The 15000-nt window shown below is 38.8% G+C and overlaps 2 protein-coding genes and 1 long non-coding RNA gene across 11 annotated transcripts in view; all 3 read right to left on the reverse strand.

The window, feature by feature from the left end:
* LOC138039499 (coiled-coil domain-containing protein 93-like) overlaps positions 1-2657 on the reverse strand; it is a 23270-nt gene extending 20613 nt beyond the window's left edge. For all 5 annotated transcript variants that reach the window (XR_011130612.1, XM_068885522.1, XM_068885521.1 and 2 more), the window contains exons 1-2: positions 2516-2657; positions 76-166 (exon numbers count right to left, since the gene is read on the reverse strand). Coding sequence is in view for 4 of the 5 variants with exons in the window: in XM_068885522.1 (XP_068741623.1) it covers positions 76-166; positions 2516-2581 (157 nt within the window). In the remaining variant the exon portion in view is untranslated. The remainder of the gene's footprint in view (positions 1-75; positions 167-2515) is intronic.
* The window catches only part of LOC138039931 (uncharacterized), a 141375-nt gene that overhangs the window by 21764 nt on the left and 104611 nt on the right, over positions 1-15000 (reverse strand). The window lies entirely within an intron of this gene.
* LOC138039161 (nucleotide-binding oligomerization domain-containing protein 1-like) overlaps positions 6114-15000 on the reverse strand; it is a 14237-nt gene continuing 5350 nt past the window's right edge. Inside the window, exon 2 of the mRNA XM_068885356.1 lies at positions 6114-9591. Coding sequence (XP_068741457.1) covers positions 6361-9405 — 3045 coding nt within the window. The 5' untranslated portion in view covers positions 9406-9591 and the 3' untranslated portion in view covers positions 6114-6360. The remainder of the gene's footprint in view (positions 9592-15000) is intronic.

The following is a 15000-nucleotide window of genomic DNA, read 5'->3' on the forward strand; positions in this document are numbered from 1 at the left end:
TTAAACCAAACATTTAGGATATTTCTAAATCCCATGCTGATTATAAAGAATTTTTGTGTTTGCTTGTGTGCTTACCAAGGTTCCATACTCTTGGAACTCTTGTTTCTTCATCACGTTTAGAGATGGATTCTAGTTTGCGATACCTTCGACATGGTTTGTAGATTTCCTGGGACAAAAGATGAGTTATGAACATGTGTGAATGATAGGTAATGGTAAGAAATCTCATGCTATAAATTCTATTCATTGGCTGATGTGTTTTCCCAGATGTCACCAACAATAACCAACACACTACCAACTTGGAAAACAAGTCGGGTGCCCAACATGCCAAAGCACAACATCTGACTCTTGACCCTCCAGAGCAGTTACCTATGTTTAAGAACTAAAGCACCATAAACAGTGCATTATCTCAAACGTTTTTCTGATCTCAAACCATAGAACCACCAGCCACTAGGGCAAAAAAGGTTTGAAGTACATATAGCATTAACCTTTTCCCCACTAAAACGGCCACTTAGAGATTTTACTCTGTCTAATGACAGGTGATTTTGCTCATCAATAGGAACCCCTTAACTCTTTTACCTACCTTCCCAACCGCGAGAAAACCGCGGTAAATCTGCCATCGCCAAAAAAAGTTATTTTTCTCAAAAAATATTTAAAGTTAGGGGGAAAAAAATACATCATTTTAAAGCTAAGAAAATAAGCTTTCCAACAGCATATAACTTATTTACAGACAACTGAAACCTTTTATAAAAGCGAAATTTGAACGAAAAAATTCAAGAAAAATAATACAAAAAATAGTTTTCCACGCAAAATTTGGTCATTTTAGCGTTGAATACGAATTTTTGGCTGGAAAATAAAATTTTCTTCAATTTATCTACTTTCTTGTACATAAATTTGACCGAAAACTGATGAGGCACGAATATTTTTGGATTTTTTGAAATAATCGGATTAGCGATCATTGCGTAATGTGAGAAGGTGATGACAAGTCAAATTTGCGACCCGTTGCTAACGGCAACGGAAGCGATCGCATTACGAATAATGAACATCTGTTTGCCAAAAACCACCCAAATAACCGATTTTTCGACGGAAAATTCATCCCAGAGGATAAAACTATTCACTGGACATGTAATAAAGGTAAATATGTGCGAGCAAAATCTAAAACAATCGAATATTGTGAGGAAAAACACAATTCTCTGAGATCAAAGGACCATGTGCTTCACACACGCAGTTGTATCGCTAAATAATTAATCTTACCTTTTCAGCGATTTTATCGCTTGAAATCCCATCCAATCAAACACACCTCCTTTTCTTGGTCTATTCCGAAGCATGTAGTGTAATTTTTCGGCTGAACCGCTTCGCGAGAGCTCCGCGATCGATTGAAAATTTGGTCATCGCATCGGCTCAAATTGCCTGAATTAGAATGGCCGTCATGTAGGCGTAATAAAAGCTAAAAAGCAGAGATTTTCAGGGAAACTGGGGCTATATCTCCCCAGTAAACACGCCAAATTTCAGCGCAATCGAAGAAAATGGCAGCGTTCTATGAATCTTACAAGAATGATTCTTTCCCGAATCATTTTTGGTGAGTGCTAGGGAAAAGAGTTTTAAAGGACAAAGGATTAGCAACATTAATAATGAATGTTGAAGATGGTGATCATAACAATGATGATGACTGTGACTGTGTGCTGTTGATGTGAAAACCCTTTCCTGACGCAGTTTATTGAGTGGATTTCAATAATTTATTATTATACAAAATTTTTTACACTGGTTGCACGTGTTGTTCTCAACAGAGTAACTATATCATTTTCGCCCCTGTTATAGGGTTAAGTCGACATTTTTTTGAAACCTAGCTGGTCACTTTGTTTAAGAATATAACACAATGCCGATTTCCACAGAAAGAAAATTTTTCAAAGCCCATTCAGTTTTTTTCCGACTTGGTCATCCTTATAAATTATAATGAAAATGTCCCTTAACCCATTCACGCCCCTTCCCAAAAAAAGCAGCCCCCAAAGGTGAGTAAAATCGTCTGCCATTAGAAAAATTGAAATCTTTAATGATCTCAGGAGGGAATTCTCAGGTTTCACATGGCGTCATGGCCACCATGTTGGTGTCCCCAAACAAAGAAACGGCGACATATCAGCGTCCCGACCCAATCCTCTGGGAATTGAGCTCTGTCATTATGCAAACGATTTCTTTTGTTTTCATTGAAAAACATGGTTGTTCATCACGTTAGTGAAAACCAAGAGTATATTTATGAAGACAATAAAACTGGAATAATTTTCATGTGTCATGTTGACAGCAATTAGCTGTTAAGCAAATGAGAACTCCACCTTCAATTAACTGCCTGCTTAATGTTTATGTTCAAATGGAAGAAAAAGGTTGAAATAATAAGATATAATAATAATAATTATCGCAATGATGTGTATGACAAAGCAAAAGCTCTATTCACCTTGTAAACATTAATACAAGAAAACAGCATACAGAAAAAAGTAGACAATGCAAACAGCCTGGCATCAAATACCTTTGGTGTTGAGTGGTGCTTGTTATTTAACTGAGACACAGAAAACTCTTGAATGTAGTCACCCATTTCTCCTTTTCTTTCAACTGCTTTCTTGACCAGCCACTAGGAAAAAAAAAGTTTGAAGTAGCATGATGACTGTGACAGTGTGCTGTTGATGGGACAATTTATTGGGTGAATTTCAATTATTATACAATTACACTGGTTCCATGTGTTGTTCTCAACAAATAACTATCCCATTTCTGCCCAAATTTTAGGGGACATCACAAAAATGACATCACAAAAAGTGCAAATGACTCTAATGGATCACAAAATTGACAATATCTCCGAAAATATTGGATGGGTGTTGTTCAAACTTGGCAACAGTAATCTACATCAAGTAAGACAAAAAAATGATACCCTCTTGCTGTTGCTATGGCAACCATATTTGTTGCAGCGTCTATTTAACTCAGGATTGATTTTGTCATTTATTGTAGTGATGAGGCATGTCCACTGTCGGTAAGCTTATAAAGAGATAAAAAACACTATGGACAGCACATGCATTTCAAGTCTGACCATCTGCTTGCACAAATCAAAGATATTTGCTTCATTGCAGAAAGGGACTGGAAACAAGGCTGTTGCCATGGCAACATCTTAATGGGTGTCACTTTGTGCCTTATCTAATGTACATTACTGGTGCCAAGTTTGAAAATCATTAGGTAAAGGTAAAGGTACACGTTATTTAACGTCGGAAGTTCCTTTACTCTATAGAGAGTACTCTCCCAGGAAGCCGACGGTGCGCTCATTTTACCCCCCTCTTTCCATCAGTGCTCCGTTTTAAGGGTATTCAATGCTACTTAGTCTACACTGAAAGGAAAGAAGTCGAAACAAGGATGTGAGATCCAGGGCTCGAACTCAGAACCTTATGCACCAAGGCCGCGCACTAACCGACTGTGCAACCCTTGCTCCTATAATGTTTGGAGATATTCTCAATTTTGTGAATTCATTACAGTCATTTTGCAATGTTTGTGAGGTCACCAATTTTTAACAAAAACTTGAATATCTCTGGAACGAATTCCAAAATAGAAAACACCATTCTTCTCACTTTGAAAGGCTTTCAAAATAAGCAAAATCTATTTTTTACAGCAGAGGCACTTAAAAATTCAACCAACAAAATAGCAATAGACATGTTCAAACTTTTTTATAATTCGTATACGAAGAAAAGAGAAGTTAAAATAGTCTAAAAAGTGACCAATGTCTGTTTCTTTTATTTATAAAAGAAACATTCCATGAACTAGACTAAACTGATTGGAGATGACAACTTTGAAAAAGAGAACTTGTCACAATGACTTGCAAAATCCCGTTGCCTTGACAACTGAAAAAATGGTAATACTGCTACCTCTACATGTAAGATTTCAGTTCTTGCAAAATCCTTCTGGTCAAAATACACTCTTGTGGCAACTTGAACTTTTTCCCTTAGATACCCATAAATAGGCTGTTGTCTTCTTGGAGCTCTAATAATACTAACATGGCTTTCGGAGTCAATTCCTCTGAAGAGCACAGGATAGTTCGATTTAAACAAGGACAAATAAACAACGACGAAAATATTTTGAAGAGGACTCCAAACTATCGAAAAGAAACACGAGAAAGGAAAATTTTTACTCTTTTGTAGAAAGTTCCCATTCCATTTAAGCCCCGATAATCTCAATAGTGAAGTTCTGCAATTTCGCTTGTTGATTCTTCTCCCGGAGGGGGGGGGGGGGGGGGTACTCGATGTATCCCTGGTTGGGGAGGTGCGACGCGGCCCCTCATACCCTGACCCTGTTTAAGACAAATATCGCTGATTTTCCTACCAATTTTAAGACAGAATTCCGATTTTTGATACCCTGTTTAAGACATTTAACCTAGTTTAAGAGAAAAATTGATAAATCGATACCCTGATTAAGACAAAAAATGATAAAATCGATACCCTGTTCAAGACAAAAATCCAGAAAAACATACCCTGGCTGGCCGCACGTCCCCATTAAGCCCTTATAAGGTCGAACCCCCCGGGATTCTTCTCCAACTCAACTGCAATGGTGGGTCTGTGCCTTCTTCTAACTCGTGTAATGGTGGGGAAGGGAGGGGGAAGGGATTTGTATTCGCGAATGATTTTCGCGTGAAAAACATAAAGTCATAAAAATCCGGAGTAGATTGCAGAATCCCGCCGAAAACAAAAACCGAAGATTAAAAAAGACTCACGAAATTCCTTCGTTTTCCACTGTTGAAGTCACAACTCCTCTTACCGTGGGTGGGGTAATAGTGTTACATCACAGCCTCGCTTGCATGCAAAGGAGTATTCTTGAGGGAGGGGGTGAAAAACAGAGCTACTGTGTGGTTATTCAGGGATGGAGGAGCGTATTTTGTATTTGAGGGGGCTAACAAGCAAGCGCCAGAGAGGCAAACTTGTATGTGGTTCTGGGGGAATTCTCCGCCAGAAAATTCTAAAATCTTGAAGCTCGCAAATGCCACTTTCAGCATTCTCGACGAGATATCAAAAAAAAAAAATAAACGTGGGGGTGGATCATCGGTAAAATGACAGATGTTTTACTTCTTATTTTTACTTTTTGCTTGAGATTGGGAGGGCTAAAATGGCAAAAGCAGTAAATTACTAAAGGTGGAGTTTCTTTCCGGTTTTTAGAATTTTGAAATGAATAATTTTCAGAGGGCGGGGGTAGAACTCAAAACACAGGGAAATCGTCACCAAAAATGGGGAGCGTAGCGTGACAGGACAAAGTGAGGCAATTCATGCACAGGCACAAAACGTCATCTCAAAATTTTAATTAAACCACAACTACTTTAGTAAAATATCACTTGCAAACAATTTCAATCATGCATTATGAGAAATCTTTGGTTACATATTGTTAATGAAGCTTTACAAAGCAATTAAAGTAAAAGTTGAAATATTATTATTTACAAACTTTTCACTATTTTGTTGTCTTCCTCGAAGGGCAATTTGTTTTAGGAACTACTTTGTTTACTTCCTCTAACACAACCTTGTGGTGTGGTTACATAAAATTTTTCACCAAGTGAAAACTGTAAAAGTTAGGATCCAAATTTCACGTCAACTTTCCTGATGGGTTCATTTCATTCAAGACAAGAAAACAAGACATTTTCTGAGTCTTTTTGGTGATTGATTAATTGAACAACAAACTTCTTTTTGATTGGTTCATTTGGATCCGTAGATGACATCAGCAAAGTAGTTGAATATCTACTCAGCATTTTTTTGTTTTCCACCAACGCCAATATTTACAAGAAAATATACACGATGGTGGCTTTTGAAACACGATCCTATGCTATCAATTTACAATGGACTTACAAATAGTACAACTAAAAGAATGGAACTAAAGAAATTATCTGTACAAATTCGAGTTACTTAAGCATTGAATAATCAAAAGTTCATTGGGAAGAAGTGCAAGGAACTGAGCTTTGAAATGTTTTACACAGAGACCATGGACACTTCAAAAAAAGTTGTTTGGTTTACGAAATAGTTGGACATTTTGTCTTAGTGAAGCTAAATTTGATAAGCTGAATTTTAAATGAAATTGCTTCCATGTCACAATCTAATCAACAAACTTCACTGTCAAATTTGTTTGATTTTGTTGCTCTTGTATTGTTCATTCATCTGTTATGTTTGAACCTATAATTATTTTGTTATTTAAAAAAGCTTTCACGAATCCATGGTTCCTTTATATTCAGAGGGTTGAAATATTTTAACCTTCAGTTTTTCTCGTACTGATTTAGTTACCGTCCTAACTTCAAACTTTCAATTTCGTAAGCTAAAAAACATCGAAATGAAACGACTGCGTGTTTTTAGGGTTTAAGTTTATTCAAACTAAAACTTTGCAATTAATATGCTTCACTGATTTACGGAAGGCGGCTTTATTAGTTATACTGTTACCAAAGAGGTTTAAGCTGTTTAGTTTGCAATTACTGTGCTTTAGTGCTGCTGATAAATGCTCGGCTGCTTCATCAGTTAACTTGTTATTCACGAGGTTTAAGTAGTTTAGTTTGCAATTACTGTGCTTTAGTGCTGCTGATAAATGCTCGGCTGCTTTATCAGTTATAATGTTATTCCTGAGGTTTAAGCTGTTTAGTTTGCAATTACTGTGCTTTAGTGCTGCTGATAAATGCTCGGCTCCTTCATCAGTTAACTCGTTATCTGCGAGGTTTAAGCTGTTTAGTTTGCATCCAGTATTGACAAGAAACTTTTGCACTTCTTTTGCACCCAATGAACCAAGATCATTGTGAAACAAATCCATACTCAAAACTCCCGAAGCATTTTCTAAGAAATGCGAGACAGCAGCAAAGTCAACAGGCCCGAGTGAACATTCATTAAAATCTACGGCGTTAAAGCCAATTTGCTCAATTTTGTTTTGTAACACTGCCTGCTGTTTTTCATCATCAATCTCGTACAAACACTTACATAAGTTCAGTGCTAGCTGTTGGTCTTTTTTAGCTGGCCAACAGGTCAGTGTTTTTGTCTCTGGTAACGAGTAATCATTCATCATTTCCTTTTCGGATTTCTCCTCAGTCGACATTGGAAGCAGTTTGATAAAAATGTCGCTGTTTGAGCTCTTTGTGTTTGGATCAGCCTCGAGTAATCCAGCCACAAACTGCAGCACCATTTGCCATGCACCATCGTTAATGTGTTCTGACACAAAGTTTTCGAGTTCTCTTTTATTCAAGGACTCTGCCAAATGTTTTGCAGCGAAGAACTCCTGCAGAGTTAAATGTGTAAAGCAGTATTGGGCTTTCGGCGGCTCATTAAAACTGGATTTGACGTCTGGCAATCTGTGAAGAATTCCACAATCTTCCAAACCACTGACTTCGCCTGACTCAAAGAGCAATCTTCCTTGTTTTACTCCCTCAAAAGCAATTTCTCCCAGTCTCTTGAAAATTTCTTTGTGATCATTTGGGAGCTTGTTAAACGGCAAGTACATGTAATCTTTGAGATTACCTTGAGCGTTGCTTTGCCGATTGTGTTTAAAAAAGAAAATCTTTACAACCATCGCGTAAATATCAGTCATTCTTGTCGGGAGGGTGTGTGCTGTATCAGTGAGACTGATAATTTCCCAAAGACAAGAACAAATAAGAAAACAGTTCACTGGGATGTAGCACAATGAAAACAGGTTCATGTTCGACTTAATGTGTCCCCAAATTTTGTCCTTTGCGTCGCGAACTCCTTGTGTAAACTTTTCGACATATTCTTGAACCTTTTCGGACGTAAATCCGAGGATTTCGACTGTTCTATCAAAGTTCACATCTGCAATACAGGGCACTGCCGTTGGTCTTGTTGTTGTGATTATGTTTAGACCACGAAGAAGTTGTCCTCTGGCTAGTTTGTTAAATAAAGCGGAAACGGGCATCTTCTCCTCCAAGCTATTCTTGTAACATGTGTGGTCTTTTCTAGCGATATCCTCTTTCGCAGAATATTCATCGACTCCGTCAAAAATAAAAAGTACCTGGCTTGGGTTTTTAATTACAAACTCCCACACAAGTTCATGTAAGTTCTCAACTGTTTCTGCGTTAGGTAACATTTCATGGAGACTAAGCACTAGATTGCTTGCAAAGCGCCTGAATGTCATGAGGAACACAACAACAACGTTTGTTTTGTCATCCTGATTTCCATTGAACGCTTTACCAGATGCCCACATTCGAGCAATCATTGTGCTGAGCAATGTCTTTCCTATGCCAGGACGTCCAACAGCAAGGACGTTCTTGTGTTTTTTGTCAATAACATCCTCTGGCTTGGCATAGAAACAGTTCTTGGAATCGGGCGGGTATTCTTTAAGTTGTTTGCTTCTGTCTTTAGCAAAGACATGGTCAGCTCTGCCTTCATGCATTGCCACATTGACATAGATTTGATCAATGTTAAGATGATTGGGTGTCAGGCCTTCGCCTGGGTTACGTCCAAAGGGTAGTTTAAGATCAGTCAGTTCCTGTGTGATATTTAAGCAATCATCCTTCATTTTTTCAATGGCTTCTGTCAGTTCAAGTCGCTCTCGTGGGAGTTCTGAGTGTTCCAAAAGCATTTCTTGTTCCGCTTCGCCCGTATCAACAGTTGAAGGAACATTCGGGATATTGACGACTTCCGGTATTTCTCTTGGAGGTGTTTCCTGTTGTTGATCCGAGTTCGATCTCAAATGATCAGTATAAAACTGTCGATTGTCCATGAAAGTTCTTCCTTTCTTAGCTCGTAATAAGATCCAGACAATCTCCACGTAAGCAACAAATGCAACAATGCCGTTAACCACTGCCACAGCATTGGTCCAGAAATTCTTTTTCCCTGCTCCGCGATTGATGCATTCGTAAACTGTTGATTGTGTCTGGTTCGTAGATAGCTTTCCCAAATCATTGCCTCTCTCAAGAGGACAGGTAAAATCTGCGGGAAAGTGCCTGGGATAGAGTAAGTCGGTCTTTAGGAAGACAATGAAAATGATCCCCAGAGCAAATTTTGCGGCAAGTTGAGATAAATATGCGAAGAAAAGGCAACGCCTTCGAATTCGTCTTCGATTGCTCAACCTCCGTTCCGCATCTCTGAGTGCGCCCTTGAGTCTATTAACTGTGGACTTGATGCACAGGGAGTAAACAAGGGACACCAAAGAAATCGAGAGGAAATTAACAATGACGAAGGCGTAGAGAGGAATGCCGAGTTTGTAGAATTGATTTTGGTACTGGTCGAAGCACTTTCCTTGGATAAAATCCTTCTCGCTGGTGGTTTTGACATCGCAGCTGACGTCGAATCTTGATTCGTTGATCTCCATGTCTAAAAATATGGCACTCACTATCCCATCAAGTAAAATCCAAAAGAAAACTGCTACATAACTGAGTATGCTAACAGTTTCGGGAATAAACAAGTCTTTGAAATTCATTTTGGTTTCGTGTTTGATCGTTGTCGATTTGCTTCTGGGCTGGGTGTGGCGGAAGCAGTGGAGTTGGCGTCTTTATAAGGCCAAGATTGACAGCAAATTGAACGTTTTAATTAATCTTTCTAAATAAGGCATGGCTTGAACACGCAATCAGATGTTCATTGACCCGCACTGACCTCACTCTGCGAGCTAAAAACAAAACCAGTTGCCAAGGCGTCATTCATGAAAGATAAAATCAGAGTGACAAAAAGAGTTTTCGAACAAATCAGTAGTGAGTCATTTTGAAAGTTTTAACAACAAATAAAACATTTTCGACAAAATGTACTGTTCTCTTTTTGCACCCCCGCCCCCTTCGGTCCGAGTCTTGTTTGTATCGATATAATCACGCAAAGATCAAATTCTTAGAAAGAGCTGGAGAACATTTTATCGCCTATTCATAGCTCAGTTCTAGTTTTTCTGTTTTCACCAAAATGCAAGCTCCCTTCACTCCGACTCTATACGTGTGTATACGCGTGTATAAAGCTTGACATGAGAAAAACAATGAAGTCAATGAAAGGAATTAACTATGCATTCCTTCCTTCATATTTAAGTAAAACTTTATTTAATATTTAGACATGCTTATCTCTATCAACTATTAATTACACCCTCTTTTTTTATGAGAACGTCTAATTTTGTTGCTGAGGCTGAACGTTCTTGTATATTTATGCGATGTGAGGCTGAGAACGTTCTTAAATTTGCTGGCATCAGACTTCGTTTCACCTGACGACTTTGATGGTGTTGAAGTTACATATGTTTGACACGATTATAAATAAAAACTGCTCGTTGTTACAAAATGAGATGTGTATCATGCAATAAGAAAACCATCGTTATGTTATACAAAGTATTTGCGTTAATTAACATTTATTTACCCGTTTATTTTTTATGTTTTCATTTTGAAAATGCAAATGAGCAAAATAAAAAACGTTCTTAGTCGCGACTCTCAGCCTGCGGACTGTTTTTACACCGTTCTTAAAATTTTTTTAAATCTCAGCCTCAACGTTTTTATGAAGAAGGTTCTTATAAAATAAAAGCAGTGTATATCGAAAAGCTGATTCCCACAGGGCCGGACGATTTGTTACAAATATAAAATGATCAATTCTAATAAAATATTTACTATTAATTAAAATTTCGCCAGCTGATAATTTCATTTACTATATGTATTTTGACATTCTCTAACATAAGAGAAGAGCAAAAATAATGCTTAGTGATCACAGACGCCAAGAGAGGATAAAAGGACCTCTCTTGCAGATGCTTAACATGTTATTAGTATCTGCTTCAATTTCTGCCATTCTTCTCTTTGATACACACCAGTCCACAAAACAAGCGCAGCGAGGACTCTTCACTGATCGTAAAACAAAAAAATTCATTTAACGTGTTTCATTAACGATCCTTGCCAGTCAGGTCAAGCGATAAAACGGTGTTGTTTTTTACCGGATCAGAACAATCGCGAACTCATTCACAGCATCAGTCACTGAACCGCTTATACTTAATAGTTAGAAGTTCTGAATTCTGATTGTGTAGCCTTTTTTTTGTAATTGAATGTCGCAATCTAAATTAATTAGCTGCGAGGTTTGCCTTTGGAAACACCGAACTAATGAATGAATCACTGAACCAAGAAGAATATTGTAGGCCCGCTTTGTCAATTGCATTGTCCCCTGAGCTGCAGTTGAAAAGACCAATTCTGAAATTCGTGAGCAGAAACTAAAAAAAATCGTTTTAGAAGATTGAAAACATAACCAGGCAGAAAATTCACAGTCCTAAAAAACTGCGAGACTGGCGCAGTGGTGAAAGCACTTGCCTTCCCCCCACCCCTCCCCCCACCAATGTGCCCCGGGATCGATTCCCGGATTAGACCATATGTGGGTTGAGTTTGTTGGTTCTCTACACTGCTCCGAGAGGTTTAATTTTGTACCGGGTACTCCGGTTTTTCCCTCTCCTCAAAACCCAACATTTGATTTGATTTGTTCCGATTTCGGTTGATTCGTAGTCTCCCCAAATAGTAGAGCAATCATGCTGGACTAAATTATCTTTAGACTTAAACATGATAACGGTAGGATGTCTCCTAAGTTATTAGGGACATTAATAGGGAGCTTTAGCAACGACGACGGGAACGGCAACGAGAACGTCATGTAAAAACATAAATTCACGTTATTGCGATCACTTCGCGACTATTCCAAGCCTTTTAATATGACAAAGGTGTTTCAGTCCCTCAGGAATGAAACCGTTACGAGCGGCGCTTAATTTAGGGGAGAAAAATGAAAATTTATCTCCAGGTGCTGACGTTCTCATAAACTTCAAACTTGGTAATTTCACGTTGTTGCTTTGCTGACGACGGCAAAGAAATGGACAAAAACGAAAAACGCACGTGCAGGGCGTGCAAAGCTATTGTTTTTGCCCACTAAATATGCAAATTTGTGACGTTCTCGTTGCCGTCGCCGTTGTCGTTGCTAAAGCTCCCTAATGGCGACGTTAACGAAAACGTCACCTCAAAATATAACTTTTCTTTATCATAAGTCTTTCACGATTAATAAATTTCGTTCACGTCCTACAATGCGGCGGGAGTATCCTAAAAGTAAATTGGTACGAGCGGTTTCAGAGTGAAAATAAAGAATGAAAGATTCTCTGTTGAATGCTCACGTTTTCGTCAAAACATCAAATTTGGTGATTTCAAGTCGTTGTTATGTAGAGGACAGCAAACGTATTTGCTAAAATCCGTGCTGCACTTGCAGCATAATTATGTATGCTCTTCAGTAATCCAATGATATCAGGGACAGTTCATGGACTTTAACATCTACGCCTAGTTCGGCAGCGAGAACACCACAAAACAAGGATATGACTACATGAGCGGGGCTGGTCAGGTTTGCCGAGATGAGTTTCAGCCCGGTATTGCATGAGGTGAGCCAGCCCGGCTTCCGCGTGACTAAAATGAATATATCATGTGAAAAAAGAAAACAACAAGAAGAAGTGGAGAGACGTTTTGTCTCGCTAAATTGTTATTAAAATTCAACATTTTTCAATTGAAAGAAGTCGTATGGTTTGCTATCTTATTTCTCCTTATTTAAACACAAAATTTGCTCTAAAGTGGAGTAATGTGGTTAGAAATCGCTGGCCCGTCTATTAAATCGTGCCGGTTAGCCGCGATCCCGGCATCGTAATGCCAGGATCTCGGCTAACCGGGCTTAGATTTTACGATGTGAAATCGCCAAATTTGAGGTTTTGACGACAACGTAAGAGGCTGAATCGTTTCAACGTTTCTTCAATTCTATTTATACAGATCACTCTTCTTGTCCAACATTCCATGAAGTTAATGTAAATCCTCGATCTGATCAACAATCATGTAGACCTAATTGAAGTGACCACTGAGGAAGTTACTGAACTGTTGACATCTCTTGAATCCTCTAAAGTACCTGGCCCTGATAATCTGCCTACGGTTGTGCTAAAAAAATGCGCCAACACTCTAGCTCCGTCTATGACTGCTTTTATAAATTCTTCCTTTCTAAATGGTTACTGCTTATCTGCGTGGAAAACGGCAAATATTTGTCCTGTGCACAAGAACGACAAGAAAATAGATATAGAAAATTATCGCTGCGGCTACTGCAAGTCCTCTAATGCCGATATTGGCTAAAGTCCAAGAGAAAGGTGTTTTAAATCGTCTTCTACCGCATATTTCACCTTGCTTGTTTAACATGCAACATGGCTTCCTTAAAGGTCTCTCATGCACCACCCAGCTGCTGCAAGTCCTCCAAGAACTTGGCCGGGCTCTTGATAGTGGACTGGAAACTGATGTCATCTCCATAAATTTTTCCAAAGCTTTTAAGTCTGTGGTACGTGTTACACAAAAAAAGAAGGCACTGAGTTGGGTGGTAGTGAAATGCAGCGTTCCAGTTAATTTTTTTCAAGTCGGCGGAGGTTGACATTTTTAGACCATTGAGGGGTCACCCAGATGTCGTGCCAGCAGTGGCTTTTTGGCTCACATGTTCTCACGTTGATTATTTTGTAAAGTCCTGTCCCGTTTTTACGGTCTTTTACTTTTTTAAGCGTTGGTAATAAATTCAGTGCAAAGATAACAAGACACGCTCTTGAGTAAAACTCACTCACTTCTTCTTTAAAAATAGTCTGCAAAAAAAACTAACTTCAAATTGCTGTGACGGACGTTTTCCTGCACGTCATTCATGTCTTGCAGTTGCACTGAGCAAAAGTTTATTCCACACACTAACGAAGGACTGAAGATGTTGTTTCCGCTTCCAAGAGATTATGAAGGTAAGAGAAGTAATCCCTCATATTGGCCCTATTCCCAACGTAATCCCTCTTAAGTTATTTTTAGATCCCCTGCGAGATCCCGTATTCTCGTGAGGGTTAACTGATAGCCAATCATATGTCCCCATTTTTACCAATGTTGACAGCTGAGCGAATTCCCACGCAATGACTGGTAAATATGGAGACATATGATTGGCTATCAGATAACCCTCGTTGGAATACCGGATCTCGCAGGAGATCTAAAAAAATTTTACGAGGGATTACGATGGGAACAGGGCCAATATGAGGGATTACCTCTCTTACCTTCATACTCTCTTGCCGCTTCCTAATTCCTCTTCTTTTCAGTCTAATCTGATGCCACGTCAATTTTTTTTGCCTTGACGTTTGCACCAAAAAGTACCGCAAAAGCCGGAAGTTAACAGTAGAAGGCAAACCAAATTTAAAAAACACTCTGGGTGCGTGAGGAATTTTTTTGCAAGGTCGGAGAGAACGCTCCGCGATTCAAAATCAACGGTCGAGGACGAAAAAAAAACTGAAAACCTCTGGTTGCACAACACTAGAACCTCATTTCAATTCCATGCGTAGGGACAGTTCAGATTTCTCGTCATGGTGTTGTCAAACCAGTTTTGGCCGCCAAGCTGAGACTGCTTCGCAAGGGACGCATTGAAGCGCATCACTAAACAAACATTTCTGAAGATTGCCGATGATTGCAGTGATGGCTATTCATTTTAACACCTTGAATAATTTCGGAGCAATGTTCCATTGATTTTCGGTGCGTAAGATTAATTAATTTGATGAAAATTTATTGTTGAATGTGTTTAAAACAGGATACTGTAATAGAATTAGAGATCACTTCCTAAAGTGCAGAATGGACGACTTCGAAATGCGAGAAACTTTTGTCTGTCCTTACTATTTTTCGTCCATGAGTCTTCCGTTCCCAGACACAGTTGCAGGAAATGTTGCGAGTTCAACTATTTTAGTTAATTTCCCTGACCGCTCTCAAACGAGCTTGAGTATCAGCAAGTGCTCTCATAAGCGAATTGATAAGCAAAGTAATTTAACTACATGTACAATTAAAATGGGTCTTTTCACGTTGTCAAAGCCGTTTAAGTTGGTAAAACAGCTTTCCAGTAGCAGTTAGTGCTGTAGGTAACACATGCAGCAGAGTTCCATTCGATTCTGTGGTTTGTCACAGAATCGACTATGGCAATCGCACATGTTAAAATCAGAACCTCCCCTACCGTAAAAATATAATAATGGCCAGAGGATAGGCTACCAGTAGCCTTCTATTTTTGTCAGTGC

The sequence above is a fragment of the Montipora capricornis genome, chromosome 1 (genome assembly GCF_036669925.1).
Source record: "Montipora capricornis isolate CH-2021 chromosome 1, ASM3666992v2, whole genome shotgun sequence".
NCBI classification, from domain to species: Eukaryota; Metazoa; Cnidaria; class Anthozoa; order Scleractinia; family Acroporidae; genus Montipora; species Montipora capricornis.